At 41.0% G+C, this 16,424-nt stretch overlaps 1 protein-coding gene across 3 annotated transcripts; it reads left to right on the top strand.

The window, feature by feature from the left end:
* The first annotated feature begins 173 nt into the window (after window positions 1-173).
* On the top strand, window positions 174-13,082 carry TYW5 (tRNA-yW synthesizing protein 5). 3 transcript variants are annotated; one of them, XM_061557601.1, is made up of 9 exons: window positions 174-754; window positions 2,045-2,128; window positions 3,006-3,160; window positions 5,311-5,380; window positions 5,710-5,754; window positions 5,993-6,130; window positions 7,159-7,246; window positions 9,286-9,402; window positions 11,467-13,082. In XM_061557601.1, the coding sequence occupies exons 2-9, from the start codon at window positions 2,051-2,053 to the stop codon at window positions 11,736-11,738; spliced, it is 963 nt and encodes a 320-aa protein (XP_061413585.1). In that variant the 5' UTR covers window positions 174-754; window positions 2,045-2,050; the 3' UTR covers window positions 11,739-13,082. The 3 variants fall into 3 exon arrangements, with proteins under 3 accessions (XP_061413585.1, XP_061413586.1, XP_061413587.1); XM_061557602.1 differs by lacking the exon at window positions 2,045-2,128; XM_061557603.1 differs by lacking the exon at window positions 174-754 and having other exon boundaries at window positions 2,045-2,167.
* Window positions 13,083-16,424: the final 3,342 nt, after the last annotated feature.

The raw sequence follows: 16,424 nt of genomic DNA, 5'->3' as shown, positions 1-16,424 counted from the left end.
AGCCCCCACCCCCCACTCAGCCCCCACCCCCCACTCAGCCCCCACCCCACACCCAGCCCCCACACCCAGCCCCCACCCCCCACTCCCCACTCAGCCCCCACCCCCCACCCCCCCCACACGCAGCCCCCCCCCACTCCGGGCTCCACGCCCCCGCCGTACTGTACGTACAGTGCGCGACCGTCTCTCCGCGCACGTGCGTTTGTCGCGCACTGTACGCGCGCGAGCACGTGGCGCGTACAGTGCGCGATGTGTGCGCGGCGATGTGGGGCACGCCGCGTGTAGGACTATGAAGCGATCGCACTGTAGTGCAGTAATCGCACCGTTGTACAGTAATCGCACTGTAGTACAGTAATCGCACTGTAGTACAGTAATCACACTGTAGTACAGTAATCGCACTGAAGTACAGTAATCGCACTGTAGTAAGGTGCGAGGCTGCCACGATCGCGGGGACTCTCTCCAGCGCGGCGCGCGTGTGCGCATACGCTCCACCGATTTAAAATAACCTCCGCACACACAGAATCACACACACACAGACTCACACGGTTTGGGGGGGTGCCGTGTTTATGTTTGCAGTGCGGCGGCCACGACGGCCTCAGTGAAAGTGCGAGAGGAGAGGTTTGCGGGGTGGTGCTGCCCGTAGTAAAGAAAGAGAGAGAGCTGAAGGACGTGTCTGTCTCAGCGTCGCGAGAGGATGCAGGTGCATGTGCACACAGGTGTCTCCAAGGAGGTGTTCGTGAAGGAGATCGGGCCCCTGGTGAGACGCCGATGCACTCCGCCTTGGGTTTGACGGTCAGCTGGCCGAGACGAGAGAGGGCTTCGTGCCAGAGAGTTCGCGTGCGTTTTTGGTCTTCGTTGTAAGGAGCGCCGCAGAATACGGCGTTATGTTCTAGATTTTGAAGATTTCGTGACTGCAAGGATTCATACTCTTAGGGTTTTTTTCGGTAAAGTCACGTAGATAAAAATAAATAATACAAATAATAGAAATAATAATGGAAATATTATTAAAATAAATAATCAAAATGATAGAAATAAATATTCTTATTAAAATAAATAATAGAAATAATAATGTTAATAAATATTTAAATAAATAATAAGAATTATAGAAATATTTATTAAAATAAATAACAATAATAGAAATAAATGTTTTACTAAAAGAAATAATGTAATAGCAATAACGTAAATAAATATTACTAAAATAAGTAATAAAAATAATAGCATAAATAAATAATATTCTGCTATTTTTTTTATTTTTTTTTACCTACGTGACTTTACCGAAAAAAACCTAAGAGTAATACTCTGTGGCGCGTAGTTTCTGTTGAATGGCTACAGTGGCTTGTCTCTGATTCTTTCACTCATGAAGGAGATGTGCGCGCCGGCCTCTCGTTGATGTGTCTGTACGTTGAACGGACGGGAGAAATAAAGGCACACACCAATGGAGAATATATTAACTATCATATTGTCTGATGATAGTCATGACAACCAGTGAAATTGAACTACGTGAAATTATTGAAGATAATTTAAGGAGGCTGAAAAATGCGTCGCACAATCCACCTTTGTGATAGACTCCGAAGCCCTGGTGAGACCTCAATACGGTATCCTGTGAGACAGCTCCCAACTTTCACGCGAGACGCCTACCTCTTGTGGACTGTCTCCTTCATTGAGACCTCCAACACCCCTGTGATACATTACAACTGCATTTATATTGCACCCATAACGTAACGAACGTCTCAAGACTGCAGAGTTTTAACCTAGGGACAGCTAGGTGGCAGCAGGTGGCCCATATAAGATGAACACAGCACCTGTTTGTGCAAGTGGACATTTGTCTACCAGTAGGGGGGCGATGTTGCTATTCACAGTACAGGGAACTCCTCTACTTACGAAGGAGTTAGGTTCCAGAGTTCTATTTGCAAGTCGATTTGTTCGTAACTGCACTCCTGTTGATTCCAGACATGTATGGCATGTATACACTAAACACGGGGAATGGCTTTTAAAGATGTATCAAGTCCTGTAGATGTAGATGCCACCTTTTCTTCCTGTTCTGCAGATGTAGATGCCACCACCGCCATCTATTGCGCGGCGGTTGAACTTAGGCCTCTCGGTCCGAACAGGCAACTGGACATATGGATCGGTTTGTTCGTATCTCTGAAAGTTCGTAAGTCGAATGTTCGTAAGTAGAGGATTTCCTGTATTCCCCAACGTCCACTGTGATGCAGGCATACTGCACATATTTGATGGTGTTAACATGTTCGTCCCAGGGCAGTTGCTGGGTGTGGGCATTCTTATTAAGTGGTTCTTAATATTTTTTTTGGGCAACTGCTGTACACCTTGTTGAATTTTGTTTCAACAGAGTGCCCCCTTGTCTGACCCACCATGGTTTCTGGGAAATAAATATGAATAATAAACATCAGTGTTTTAATCAATTTGTCCATTTTGTGAGGTATCCTAACCAGCCCCTGACTGCAAACAAATAAAAACAAATTCAATGAACGATCTGCATGCATGACGTAATTTGTTCACGTTTGCCGGTTACTCTTAGAAACCACATTGTTTACGATCAATGAGTTTAGAAAGTTATTGCATTACTATATGGATTAAAATGTTATCGTAGTTATTTTATACATGATTATTCTCCAATGATTTTCATGTATGACATAATTTCACACATTTATAAATCACCTCGCGTATCCCCCAAGGGTCTGCTTACCCCCGGTTGAAAACCGCTTGCTCAAGACCAGTGGTTCTTCACCTGGGGTTCACACACCCCCTGGGGGTGCGAGATGACCTTTCTGGGGGTGCGAGACATGGCACATTTTTTTTAAAGAAGGTAATTCATCGAAACAATTTAAGCACGGGCATGTAAGTGCAACTCCCGTGTTTCATCAAACCGATGTATGTATTAACAAACATTTTTTACGGTTGAGAACCAAAGGAGTGCAAGGCTGCAGTCAAGGTTAAGAACCACTGCTCTAGCCGGTGCTTGCTGGGCCCTGTTGGTGCTTTGACAGCGACGGCCGGCGGTGCTGCGAGGCGTGGATGTGGGGCCGTGCCTGTCTCGCTGGGACGCCGACTACCTGCAAGCGGCCGGGGGCACACGGCCCGTCAGGGTCCACGCCTCCCCCTCACCTCGCATGGACTTCATCCACAAGAACTTTGCCTACAAGTGAGGATGCTCTTGCGTGAAAAACAGGGTCTCTGTCAAAAATAGTAATCATAATCTAGATCTGAAGTTTTCGTAACTGCAATGATCCATACTCTTTGGTTCTTTCGGTAAAGTCACGTAAGTATATTGCTTCCGAAACGTCGTGATTTTATTTACTTTTTATTTCATTTTATACTTACATGACTTTACCGAAAGAACCAAGGAGTAGTGATAATAAGTCAAAAGGAGTTCAACTAATTCAAATGTAGTATTTTGTTTGAAGCAGTTGTTCAGTTTTTGAATGAATTGCACCGAGTTAGAGTTATTCACACTCTGAATGATGCTGCAAATCCGTTTTACTGTTTGAAAAGGTAATTTGTGTTGACCCTGGGTTCGACCCAGTACTAAGCAATGCTCGCATCCATAAACACCCCTAAGTCTATGGTTGTGGCTTGACAGTCATGGTGAGGAGCATGCTATCCATAGAACCGTTGACTTTCCATTTGAAAAGCAACTCACCATGTTGAGTTTGGCAATCGATTTGATGGCATCAGCAGTTACTTTGTGAATGCGTGCATACGTCCTGTGTAACTTTAATGGACCGTGATTGGTTATGTGATGAACGTTGGTTATTGTGAGCGTAGATGTGTTATGGTATTTAACAAAAAATCATGTTACATTATATTGCTGAATATTCGGTATACAAGATAGCAATGCTCATATCTTTGTGAGAATATTTAAATTATCTTAATGCAACTACCTATTTTAGTTTTAAGGCTGCCATTGTATCTTCCAGTTATCTCCGACACAGATACAAATGTTAAAACATAAATCGCGACAAGCTATTTTCTCCTCTGTTCCTTGATTTATATACAGAACACTAAGGTGCGTCAAATTACACATGCTGGACTGTTACTAGCCAGCCGTGAAATACAGCAAATCGTTGCACATTGAATGGGTTAAGTATTTTTTTAATTAGCCACAATGGGCAAATCCGTAATCCGCAAACTCAAAGGCAAATGGGAAAACGAGGGTTTGGTTCATGGTTCGTAATACGACAACCCCATCCTTTTGTTTTATGTTACCCTACATCAACCTTAACATTAAACAGGAAGTATATTGTATGGAAACTACGATTAATATTTCCTAATATAACTTGTACGGCAAATGTATAGAATAAGAAAAATCTTGTGGCTGAATCTCACTACCTCACTGGAGTCTGGGGACACATGACCTGGGACACGCGACTGGCTGCTTGGCAGACAAGATGGATGGCACCGCGTGGGTTCTTCTGCGGCAGCATCATCATCGCGAGCAGTACAGTTACAATGTTATAATTGTTTGATTACCCTTTATCTGGCAACAAAACTGAAGTTTTGTTGCCAGATAGAAGGGTAAAAAACCAATTATCATATTTTTTACTGGCAAATGAGGTTCCCATAGTGTAGATGCTTGCCCCGAGCTCTCATACTCTGATGGTGCATTGTCTTTGAGTTGTGCGCCTTTTGGCGTCATCTGGTCCAACCCATGTGAGACTAGGCTCTAAGGAAAGCTGTCTCGGGTGTGGACCAATCAACTTCAAGGACAGTGCACATTATCAAAGTTATGTTCTTTTGTTTGTATTATGGCTGCAGGTATTGCGGTCTATGCAAACATGACTTCTTGTAAAAAGGTGTCAGTTTTGTTGCCAGATAGAAGGGTAAAAAACCAATTATCATATTTTTTACTGGCAAATGAGGTTCCCATAGTTACAATGTTGTACAGGAATCTCGCGATCAATGGTGAATGGTCAAGTGACAAGGGCACAATCAGCGAATTGTACCTCAATAAATTGGCGCAAAACCGCAATAGCTAACTAAACCGGCGAGAGGGAAGGGTTTGCTGTACTCAAAATTTTAGTACAGAAGCTAGATATTAGCACGCATAAGCTGTGCTTATATCTGAGTGTGCTTGTATACGAAATTCCCCTTCCCCCCACCATTGTACTCTCAGCATGTGTTGCTTATATTCGAATTGTGCTTATATAGAGTATGATTATATCCAGCTTTGCATTTTGAGAAGTCAGGAGCACCTGTTGGTGAATGTGTGCAAAGCAGCCTGACTCTTATCCACCAGATTCGGGTTGGAATTGTGTTGCCGAATTTAAGTGAAGCGCAATCGCTGTTGTTTAGAACCCTCCCGTTCGATGAGTTCATTCGACGCACGGCTGAAGAAAAGCACTCTAAATTCTTCTTTTGTGAGGTAAAGTAGCGTTCGCATTCACACTCGGTCTTCATCCACGTTCTTTGTTGGCGACCTCTCCACGCCGACCTCAATATGTTGGGTTACGTGAGCTTAAGGAAGCTTAAAAACGTGAGATATGTGCACACTGCTCAATTCACATGTGGCCAGACATTTTTTACGCTTTCTAAGTTGGTTAAATGCAGTGGTTAATAGATACTTTCAAATTAATCATATAGCATTACATTTTACACGTGTTACCAGGAGGTACTCATTTGTGTGTGTGTATATTAAAATGAGTGAGTGACTTGCATGACTGGATTTTTTTACAAACATGGGTTCTGTTTCAGAATGAAAAATACTACCTGCGAGCTTTGGGCAATGACCCCAAAAAGGTAACCAACGTTGCCATCAGCGGCGCAATTGTTGCAACATTAATGTACCGTACAGCACTTTTAAAATACCATTAATAGTTTTGTGATGCATTTCATGTTTTATATCGCTTGACACCTTTATCAAAAACTATTGGAGTGTGTATGCCCTGCAAATTGGAATCTTTGTGAAACTTAATAAGACGGCATTTTGCAGCGTACACGTGAAGAAAAAGTCAGACCCATCCCTCTTCCCAAACAGGATGTTGCTGACATAAGAAAGCAGTTTCCTGAGTTGGCCAAGGATGTCATCCTCCCTGAATTTTATGAAGAAGAGCAGTTCTTTTCAAGTGTCTTCCGCATCAGCTCTCCGGGCATTCAGCTTTGGACACACTATGATGTATCACGCTCGGCGCATTCACACTCTTTGCATGCTTACTTTATTTTAAGACATCGTTTCATACAATCAATCCTCTGCAGCCTGAATGCCTTCCCTCCCCAATTGCCATCTCTGATCGGTTCTGCGCTGTAACAATCCACCTAGCACCGGCCCACAAGCTCCATCCCATCGTTGGATGTCCTCTCGGATGTGTACCATTTCTTTGGACATTTCTGTTCATTCATTATTTGGGAGACTAAACCCCTACCGATAAATGCAAAACATATTATGGTCCATTTTTTTATTTAGAAAAATGTATTGCCACAATGAAGTTAAAACAGCAGCCCTACTAATTTGCATGTGTATATGTTGAACTTCTTTCACCCCGTACGTAGCCAACCGTGCCAGTCGGAGGTGTTGGCTAGTGTGGCTGTGCACTGTTGGGTCCACTTGTTTTCTTTTCCATTGCAGCGACAGACTCAAAACACGTGATTTTGGGTTATTTGCAAAAGTTGTGATCTAACAAGTTGTGTTTTCTCTTCTATTTACCATTAGTGAAACCACACACTTTGTTGTGTCCTGTGTAGAATTGTATTTATACATGTACAGGTATTGCAGTTGAAGTTATAAAACAATGCACTTTCATTACTTTCATTACCTATGCCACAACTCTGATCTACATAATCACTTCTAATAGGAAAGGTATGCTGTTTTGCAATATGAATTATGTATGGTAATAGTGATACTTTTTTGAATCATGGTCAAAGTCCAATGCTTTCTTAATTACTAATCACATGTATCATTGGTAACATAAGTGGCAAGTGAAATCACTGACCAGTGTGTGAAGTATTAAAATATGGTCAAATAACCCCCATTATCAACACAGCGTAGGAAAAGCCTTTGATCCAGCAGTATATTGACAAAGACTAAAATCAAAAGTACATAGAGCACAGTACACATTAAGATAATCGGATATGAAATATTACGGTTATAACAAAATGTGTCGTGTGCTGTTGCTAACTCTTCTCTTGCTGTGCTCGTTCGTACAGGTTATGGATAACATGCTGATTCAGGTGGTGGGCAGGAAGAGAGTGGTGTTGTTCAGCCCCAGTGACGTGCCTTTCCTCTACCTCAATGGTACCGAAGAGTCAAATTGGAATATACAATTGTTTACGTGATCTATTGCTCTGACGATGTATTGGTTCAAGTGCTCGACTAATCGGATAACATGATTATCCATAATATAAGTTTTTTTGGGGTTATGTCGCGTAAACACAGCAAGAAAATTTGAAAAAAAATGTTTTATTGCTGTGGATTTCACACCTGATGATGATTGCTTGTGTTGCAGTCGAAACGTAGTGAGAATTTTATTGTTTTATATTTTTATTATTTTATTATTTCCCTTCTACGTGACTTTACCGAAAGAACCAAGAATATAAGTAAACATACCAATCCACCAATGGATAAAGGCTTCCCCCACACCATGTCTACCATGAGCCAAGGGCAGGAATAGCTCAACACTTTCCACTGACGTGACCGGTGCTTGGAACCAAACTCAGGTCCTCGTGTTCATAAATGTAGTGCGTCAACCACTATACTACTGCTCCACACCTAATTATAAGTAATATATCATTAGTATCTAAAGATGAGTCTTCATAATGTGCTTTACATAAAGTCAGTGTGACATGACTAATTCTCTTAAATGTGTGACTATCTTTGCTGTGTAGTCTTATTATGCATTTAATCGCATATTATTGTTAATTATTCTGCATCTCCTGCGTCATTTAAAGGTGATAGCGGTGACAAAACAAATGTATCAGCGATGAATATTTTAAAATCCCAGCCCAGGTGCCGATGAGCATTCACTGCACAATAATTTCTGTTAAGTGGCCAGTACGACGCGAGACGGCACAGCGTGTTTAGACGCAAAAGCATTTCATGCACTAATACAGAACTTGCATTATTTAACAACTCGCTAAACTGTATGAGATGTTTAATAATGCACTGGGGAGCTGCGTCTGTTGCATTCATAACTACTTTGTGAAACTGGTCTTTTGTGTATTGTCATGCCTTATAAGGTATCCTCCTCGGCATTATAAATATCGGCTACCATGAATCATAATAACTTGCAGGAATGTGTACGGTTGTAGGAGGGACGTGTGTAATCTGGATATCTGTAGTTATTTAAAAGGCGGTGATTTGACATTCAGTTGCTCATTTTTTTGCATGAAGAATATTTTCCAAATCACAACTGGGTAGTAATCTGCAGGGTTTATTCATTTTAAAGTGAGACAACTAATTTTTCGTCTTCTGTGTCATTCTCGGTAAGTTGATGAATCACAAGAATCGAAAAGTCACATTAAACGTTACTGAAAACATGCTGTACAGTAAATGCTGTCAGAATCAAGGAAATATGTTAGAAGCCTTAATAAGGGGGATAGCAGATTGCATTTTTGAATGTTAAATCCACATTTAGAAACTAAATTCACAATATGCTGAGGTTGCACATTTATCACATGAGCAACATTACAATATGTGATAAAAGTGACTTCAAACTATATACATAACTATATTGCATTAGGTTGCAAAGCCATGGCAGGCTTTGCAAAGCCAATCCGATTAATATTCAATCGTTAAGTACTTCAAACTATCTGGCAACATAGGTCACATATTATTATGAATTAAGCATTATATTACTAGATAAATTACATCCTCGAGCTAATTATTCAATTAGCACTTTGCCCAGTCTGTGACAACCCATTGTCTAATTTCATAAGGTCTCCTTTTTCCATTGCATTTTAATTGTAATAAACACCTCATTCGAGCCACAAACATCGCACCGCCTGGCCTTGACATTCTTCAAAGACACTGGTGGAACCATCAACCGTACTAGAGTATCAACAGGTCGATACACACATCTTCATGAATAGAAAAAAAAGACAAGCCACCAATTGACTGGCAATGCAACCCAAACATCGGATTTTAAAATAAACCACCGTTGTCTGTGTTCCTTCAACGGAGGAACAGCAACAATCAGCAACCTCCCTCCTGACATCCTCTTGTGGCCTGCAGACCCCGACATTGGCATTTAGCTCCTGGACATATTGCCATACGCAAGAATGTGATAGCATACAATGGTATTGTAATGGTAACGTGTTTGGGCTGTACGTGAGCAGGTGACAAGTCGGAGGTCTTGGATATCGACAGCCCGGACTTGAAAACGTTTCCTGAGTTCAGCAAGGCCACCTGGCACGAGTGCGTGCTGGAGGCAGGAGATGTCCTTTTCATTCCAGGTATTCGGCAGACCGGCATGCTGAAACGTGATGTGTGTCCGTATAGCATGTATATTCCTCTTGTCTGAAAAAAAAACACGTATAGTTTTTAGTCCCTCCGAAAGCAGTTCATGTAACTTGGAACCGGATACAGTTTAAATTATTAACACAAATACTGCTTGCACCTTTTACAAATAAAACCAGTCAATTTTGTTTTTGCCTTTAATCAGCCAGAACATTCTCCACCGTGACCTTCAGCCAATCACTGCTTGTGGTTTCACACTTTGAAAACCGTGCTGTGTCCCATCTCTGGTGTGACTTTTTCACCTTTCCTCCATGGGAAAGTAATTAAATGTTTTAAACCGAGCTATATGGCATTCATGATTTATTTAGGGAATGTAACTAGTTGCGATTGTTGGTGTGGCTTTGGTTTGTATGGGATAATATATTTCACAGAAAGTGTGTTTTGTGACATTGCGTAGCCTGTAACGCCTGTAATTTTAATTTCCACAGTCCTTGTTTTTGTTGTCATTTTTCGCATTAAGAAAACTCAGCAATGTAACGTGCCTGATCTTCTGAGTAATGAATAAAAATAGGTCCATAAATGTTCACTTATTGGGTAGATCACCACGGGGTGTCGTTTATTACAAGGGTGATTGTAGTATTTTAATAGTACCGAATTGATTACTGTCGACGCTGCTAGCGGCTAGTTTTCTATTACATTATGAAGCGAGCTAACATGGTTCATTTACTGAATTTTAACTTGGTTACAACTGACTGGACGATTACAGCACCGGGGTAATTGGAGGTTAACAGCCTATAGCAGTCAGATTGCAAGTGACATGCATTGCTGTTCTTTGACTAATGTATTAATTAAAACCTGAAGATAAAGTCGACCAATATTGCCCCATATAAAATGCATGCTCTGAACGCATTAGTTGGGCTAAGTGCCATTATATGTAGAGAAGTGATGAGGCACTACTTATTTTCACCTTATTGGATGATATACCGTCTAGAAGGGTGCATTGTGTGGATATATCAAGCTCAGTCCTTAGACGTAAGTGAACCCTGGCTAATGTTTGAGCTTTAAGTGCAGTTAGTATGGGGATTGGTACATTTAAAAGCCATTAATGAAAGAGTAATCATATGTTACGGTTTTTGTTCAACCACACTGAAAATATATGGTTAATAAAAGAGGAAAACCTCACTTTGTTATCATCTTGCAGAAGGACAAAGCAAATAGCTTAGATATTCAAAAATGTTCTTTCTGTGGTTTTCACACCTGATGATGATTTCTTGTGTTGCAATCGAAACGTCGTGAGAATTGTATTGTTATATTATTTTATTACTTCCCTTCTACGTGACTTTACCGAAAGAACCAAGAATATGAATACAAATAGCTTCGGTTAATTGAAACAATACCACCGATCATGAGCCATGGCCGGCGCATAATATAGTCACGTGTCAAAGCATCTCCCGGCTAAAATGAGCATGTGCAGTACCCATTTCCATAGGTGGCCTAGAGGCAGTGAGGAAAATTCCACATTCCTATGGTCAAGGCTATTCTCTACTGGAATACCACTTATCGGCGCCCTTAAGTATAACCAACAAGCAGTAACGGGTATGGCATCTTGCCACAATTGCGCCACGGTGGTGAGATGTTAACTACCTTGCCTGGTATGCAGGAAGTTGTGGGTTTGATCCCAACCCTGACGCCTGCATATTGGGGTTTACACTATTTCCACGTGGTTGCGTGGATTTTTCTCCGGGTCCTCTGGTTTTTCCCGCCCCATTTAAAATCAACACGCGTTGAGAGTATTTGGCTGCTATAAATTTCCATGTGATAAGCCACTTCATTGAGCTATCATTTGTGGCCAGGTCACATCTGTAAAATATCTATAATGCTCTGGGCCTTACCTGGTAAATTTAAAACAGTTTAGTTTCATAATTTTGAGATTTTAAATTGTATCCTGAATATCCTTCAGAGACGTTGCATGCACTCTTTGGGCACACAATGTGTGCTGTCCCGTTGACGTGCTGTTTGAGTGACTCGCGTGGGTCGATTGTTCTCTCTGTTGCTGGCAGCACTGTGGTTCCACAACGTGACGTCTTTGGAGTTTGGCGTGGCCGTCAATGTCTTCTGGCGGCATCTTCCGCTTGACGCTTACGACCGCACGGACACCTACGGCAACAAGGACCCAGTGGCGGCCGCGCGAGCCGTGCAGATCCTGGAACGCGCGCTGAAGACGCTGGCAGAGTTGCCTCCGGACTATCAACACTTTTACGGGCAGCGCATGATCCTGACGGTGCAAAGGAAGGTGCTCGGAAGAAATTGTTCTGAACCAGCTGCAAAATGATTCTAGATTTGAAGCTTTCGTGACTGCAAGGATTCATATTCTTAGTTTTTTTCGGTAAAGTCACGTAGGTAAAACATCAAAATTAATAAAAATAAAATAAAATAAAGATCACGACGTTTCGGAGGCAACACAAGTCTCCGTCATCAGGTGGGACCGTCACATGATGGCTGTATTTAAGCAACTTAAAAAAAACATCCAATTGTAACATGACTTAAATTGTTAAAAGGGCCTCCATCCTAAAATGAGTATTAGGGCTGTGCTTATATTTGTTAGTGGCTCCAAGCCAGTGGCGAAAATTGCACTTTCTCTTGGCAGGGGACAGCCTCCACAGACTGACCAATGTCCCACAAAGTAATACTCGTTTCATTGACCCCTGAAGGATATCGGGTTGAGATGACCCCCAGTGCCAGGTCAGTCATTGGGGGTTGTTTGACTAAAATGTCACCACGCTGGTCAGTTAATTGACTAAATGTTGTATATAAATGTACCATAATATAATACACATTCTTTTACATAATACAAATGGAGTACAAAATAGTCGGCAGTGCAATAACCAACCTACTTCAGTCGTTAACTTAGGATCGTACATTTTATAGCGTTGGCGACACTTTTAAGTTTGATTTGAAAGTTTTCGGAGGACAGCTGCGACGCATATGAATTTGTACAGTGAAAGCATAATTAAATAGTAATTGTTTTGTCGAAAAAGATCATCTTAAGGATTCATTTCAATAGCTTACAGGCATATGGTGATACATAAGAAAACGCATGCTTCCTAATGGCTGTGGTGTACCATGTTAATGGGTCCATCTGCTGTGCCAGAGTGAACATCACGGTCAGAATTGCACACAGCTGACCACCTAGGCAACAGCCCTCATCTGTATTCAGATACGTTTTGATTTTATTTACCGATGTTTTTGTATTATTCAATGTGGCAATTATTTACATAAATCTAAATTTGCCTCAGTTTCTGCAGGAGGTTTAAGACTATTGGGTTTGTTTTTTGTTTATTTTGGCCTGAAGGCTTAAACTTGCCGAATGTTATGAATCATTTTGCCTGGTTTATACAATTCGTTTTTATTCATTATTGGTGTGGAAAGATATATTTCGATAAACATGCTCAATGGTGACCTCTACAGTTGGTGATTGGGATTGATTGACCTTTGGTGTTTTATGTACCATTAAGCATCATAGTAAATGAACTAATGTAAAAAAAAACACATCAAGCAATGACGTATCCTCCTTAATAGTTGAGTGAAATGTTACTATCCAGTTGCATTGCAAAGTATGGTTCTGGTGTATAAAATACTTGAGCACGCGTGGTATTCAATAAATAACGAAACGACATCGTCACGTCAATGCACTTGTTGGGAAGTGGGAAGCAGTGTCGTAGTTATTATTTTATTTAATAAGGGATAGCTCTTCTTCTTGGTTCTTTCGGTAAAGTCACGTAGAAGGGAAGTAATAAAATAATTAAAATAAAACATAATAAAATAAAATAATTATTATGTTTTATTTTTATTATTTTATTACTTCCCTTCTACGTGACTTTACCGAAAGAACCAAGAAGATGAATCCCTGCAGTCACGAAAGCTTTAAATCGAAATTTAAGGGATAGCTCTTTCACGCGATTGAGCTCTTTGAAACCTCGTCATTGTCTGGCCCCCTCTCTGTGGCGTGAATTGCTTCGAACACTTCACGTCAACGAGCGCAACCTCCTCGAGGAGCACTTCTGAAGCTGCTCTCTTGAAATCGCAATTTCCCACTGCAACATGACACCTCGCATGCCTACAAGGAGGCCTACAACTCGGCATGCGAGTTACTCTGTTAGCGTTTCAGTAAAACCGGTCTCAAGGTGAGGAACACAAAACTGCAACACCGAGTTTATTTCCTCTCCCTTACTCCTTTGCGCACAGTATATCATCATCTTACTAAATGTACAATGGCCTTATTTCCCATAGGGGATTAATATGATTAACTGGGATTGGACGGGACTACGAGGTTCATAATGTTTTTTTTGCGTGAGATTGTGTTCGTAAAATATGCGTTACAAACCCTCCTCCAACCGACAGCTGATTCATGAGGTTACGTGAACAAACGTGGAAAAGTGTTACTGCTTCCACACACCCGTGTGTTGGGAGACCAAATCCACAACATTTAACAATTTGGGTTGACTAGGTAGCATGAAGTGTGTGCAAATGTATGCGCAGTGAGGTGTACTTGCAAATCATGATTTGAAAAAAACAACAACTCTAAAACTGAATCATATTCATCTCCAGCCACGAGCAATAATCCACAGTTCATACCTTTCCGTAACTATTGGTGTTTACCGTGGCTGGAGATGGTAACTTTCGTTCTAACAGCAGGGGGCATCCATACCCTGCAACAGACAATGCAGATTTTTTTTTACGTTTAGCTTTTTTAAGATAATGGTAACTGGTACTCATTAACTTGCCGTAATCATATTGCAATCATGAATTTGTGTAATAAGGACGGGGAAATGGGGAAGGGAGGCTGAAGTGTAATACTTTCATAATTACAGTGAGCTGTGGAACTAAAAAAGTCAAACTAGTTCATAGCACTGAAATTGCGTGGCCTGCTAGATGTATGTCAGGTAAACGTTGTTAAACATGTCATGTTGGAATTTGGATGATAAATTATAGTATAATAAGAAAAATCAAGTGGAAAACAGCACAGATTACGTATGTAAATCACACGTTATAGCAGTGTAAAGCATTGTGCATTCATATGTTCACACCTACATTAATCTGAGGATTTGAAAGAATACGTGCTTGCTTTCAAAGGACACTTGCTGCAAAGGTAGCCTTTCAATTACGTCACAAAAGCGCAGCTGCACTCAAACGATAGTATTTTAAAGTAGCTTTGAAAACAATGGAAAAATAGTACATTTCAGAACTCGGTTAGTGTTGTGGTAATACAACAGTTTATGGTAAAACAAACGAGAGAAGAAATTTGGGTAATCCATCAGTCTTTCAGTGGACTGCATTTAAGTTGTACTGCACAATGGATCGCTGTCATCAGGGGGTCCCCGGGCTAAAACAAAATGCTTCCGAGGCGTTATGATATGGGCACAACATAAATGCAAGTTATAGTTAACATTTTAATTTTAAACTGTACATCATATACAATGGATGTAAGTGTACAGCTTCTGAATAACTGAACAATAAGAATAGGGTTTACCCTTTCTGGCAATAACACAGTTAAGATGTTCAAACACCAAACAGAAACCTTTTGCAAGGAATCAGGCCTGCATTAACCGCACGTACTTATGGTGAAGATACAAGCATACTTTGATAATATATGGATTGTCTTTGAAACTGGTTGGCCTACACCAGACAGCCTTCTTTGTGGCCTAGTCCCACCAGCGTCAGATCAAAGAAAGCCGAAAGATGAAGAGTACGAAGACAATGACAGTATCAGGGCATTTATAGCTCGGGGTGAGTAACTACATCATGGGACCTTTCTGCCAGTATCAAAGTATGAAAAATAAGAATAGCTTTGACCCGTTCTGGCAATAAAACAGGTGCTAAGATGTTCAAACGTCAAATAGGTAGACCCTCTTCTTATTTTTCATACTTTGATAATGGTAAAAAAAAGGTTTTCTGAACATCATTGTTATTTTATCTTTGAAGGACAATGCAGCACGCCACGCGATTGCTCAACGCAGATAAGCTCTCGCAAGCAACTTGCAACTCGGACGGAGTCTGTTTAAATGCGTGCCGTGTGTGCCCCTCTGCACTGCGGGCAGCACATGGCCCGTTTTGGCTGAGCTGCAGAAACGAGGCTTATGGGAGTGCCTAATGGCCCGGCACTAGCGCCAATAAAGCCACTTTCCATGCTAAATGCGGGCTGGTCCTGGAGGCCTCCCTGACTTAATTGACCAGCAGCAGAAATGCCCCAAAGTGCAGCAGGAGCTGATGGAAACGTGCTGTGACTTTGCGTAAGTAAATAATGCACTGTATTTTGATGTTTATCCGCAGATTTGTAGCGTTCCAATCCTCTAGGTGCTGAAAGGTAATTAGACTAATGGATAAACTGTGTTGGGATATTATTTGGTTAATATTTTATTTGAAATGATTTATTGTTTTCTACCTTCTGGCAGGGCTAAAACTTTCATGCAGATGACTTTAACCCTGCCTGTGCCAGTGTAGTGAATTGTGTTCACAATGGAAATCTGGAGATTTTTCGTGTTTCAGAGACAATGGAGATGTATTGTTAAGTGCATACTGCATAGGTACGATTATTTTTAGATAAACATTTTTGATGCTTTCTCAGAAATACGAAAAATTTAAATCTGAACATTAATGTGCATACATTAGCATCTAATGGCACCAATCTGTCAAAATTATGCTGCATAATCTTAGTTTATAGATGTACACTTATGCATCTTTTCAGAATAATCTTGGAAACAATGAACATTTTAACAGTGTTCTGATGGTCTTCGTGTGTATATTCAAAGTAAAAAATATTTTCCTTGATTTTTTCTAATTGCAAAAACTTTGCCGTTTGACTTACCGTTTATGTACATGTGCATTATGTGTACAGTAACTATTGAAATAAAAAATGCTTTGGATAAATGAATAAACACCCAACACGACAGTGCTGTGAGAAAACACAACAAAAGTTTGTGGCGTCCAGCATCCCGGCCCCTTTTTACATCACAGTGAT

The sequence above is a fragment of the Lethenteron reissneri genome, chromosome 23, assembly GCF_015708825.2.
Source record: "Lethenteron reissneri isolate LAM-NWPU_2019-01 chromosome 23, ASM1570882v1, whole genome shotgun sequence".
Taxonomy (NCBI): Eukaryota; Metazoa; Chordata; class Hyperoartia; order Petromyzontiformes; family Petromyzontidae; genus Lethenteron; species Lethenteron reissneri.
The sequence above is the reverse complement of the archived record's forward strand: the minus strand, read 5'-3'. Positions and strand labels throughout refer to the sequence as shown.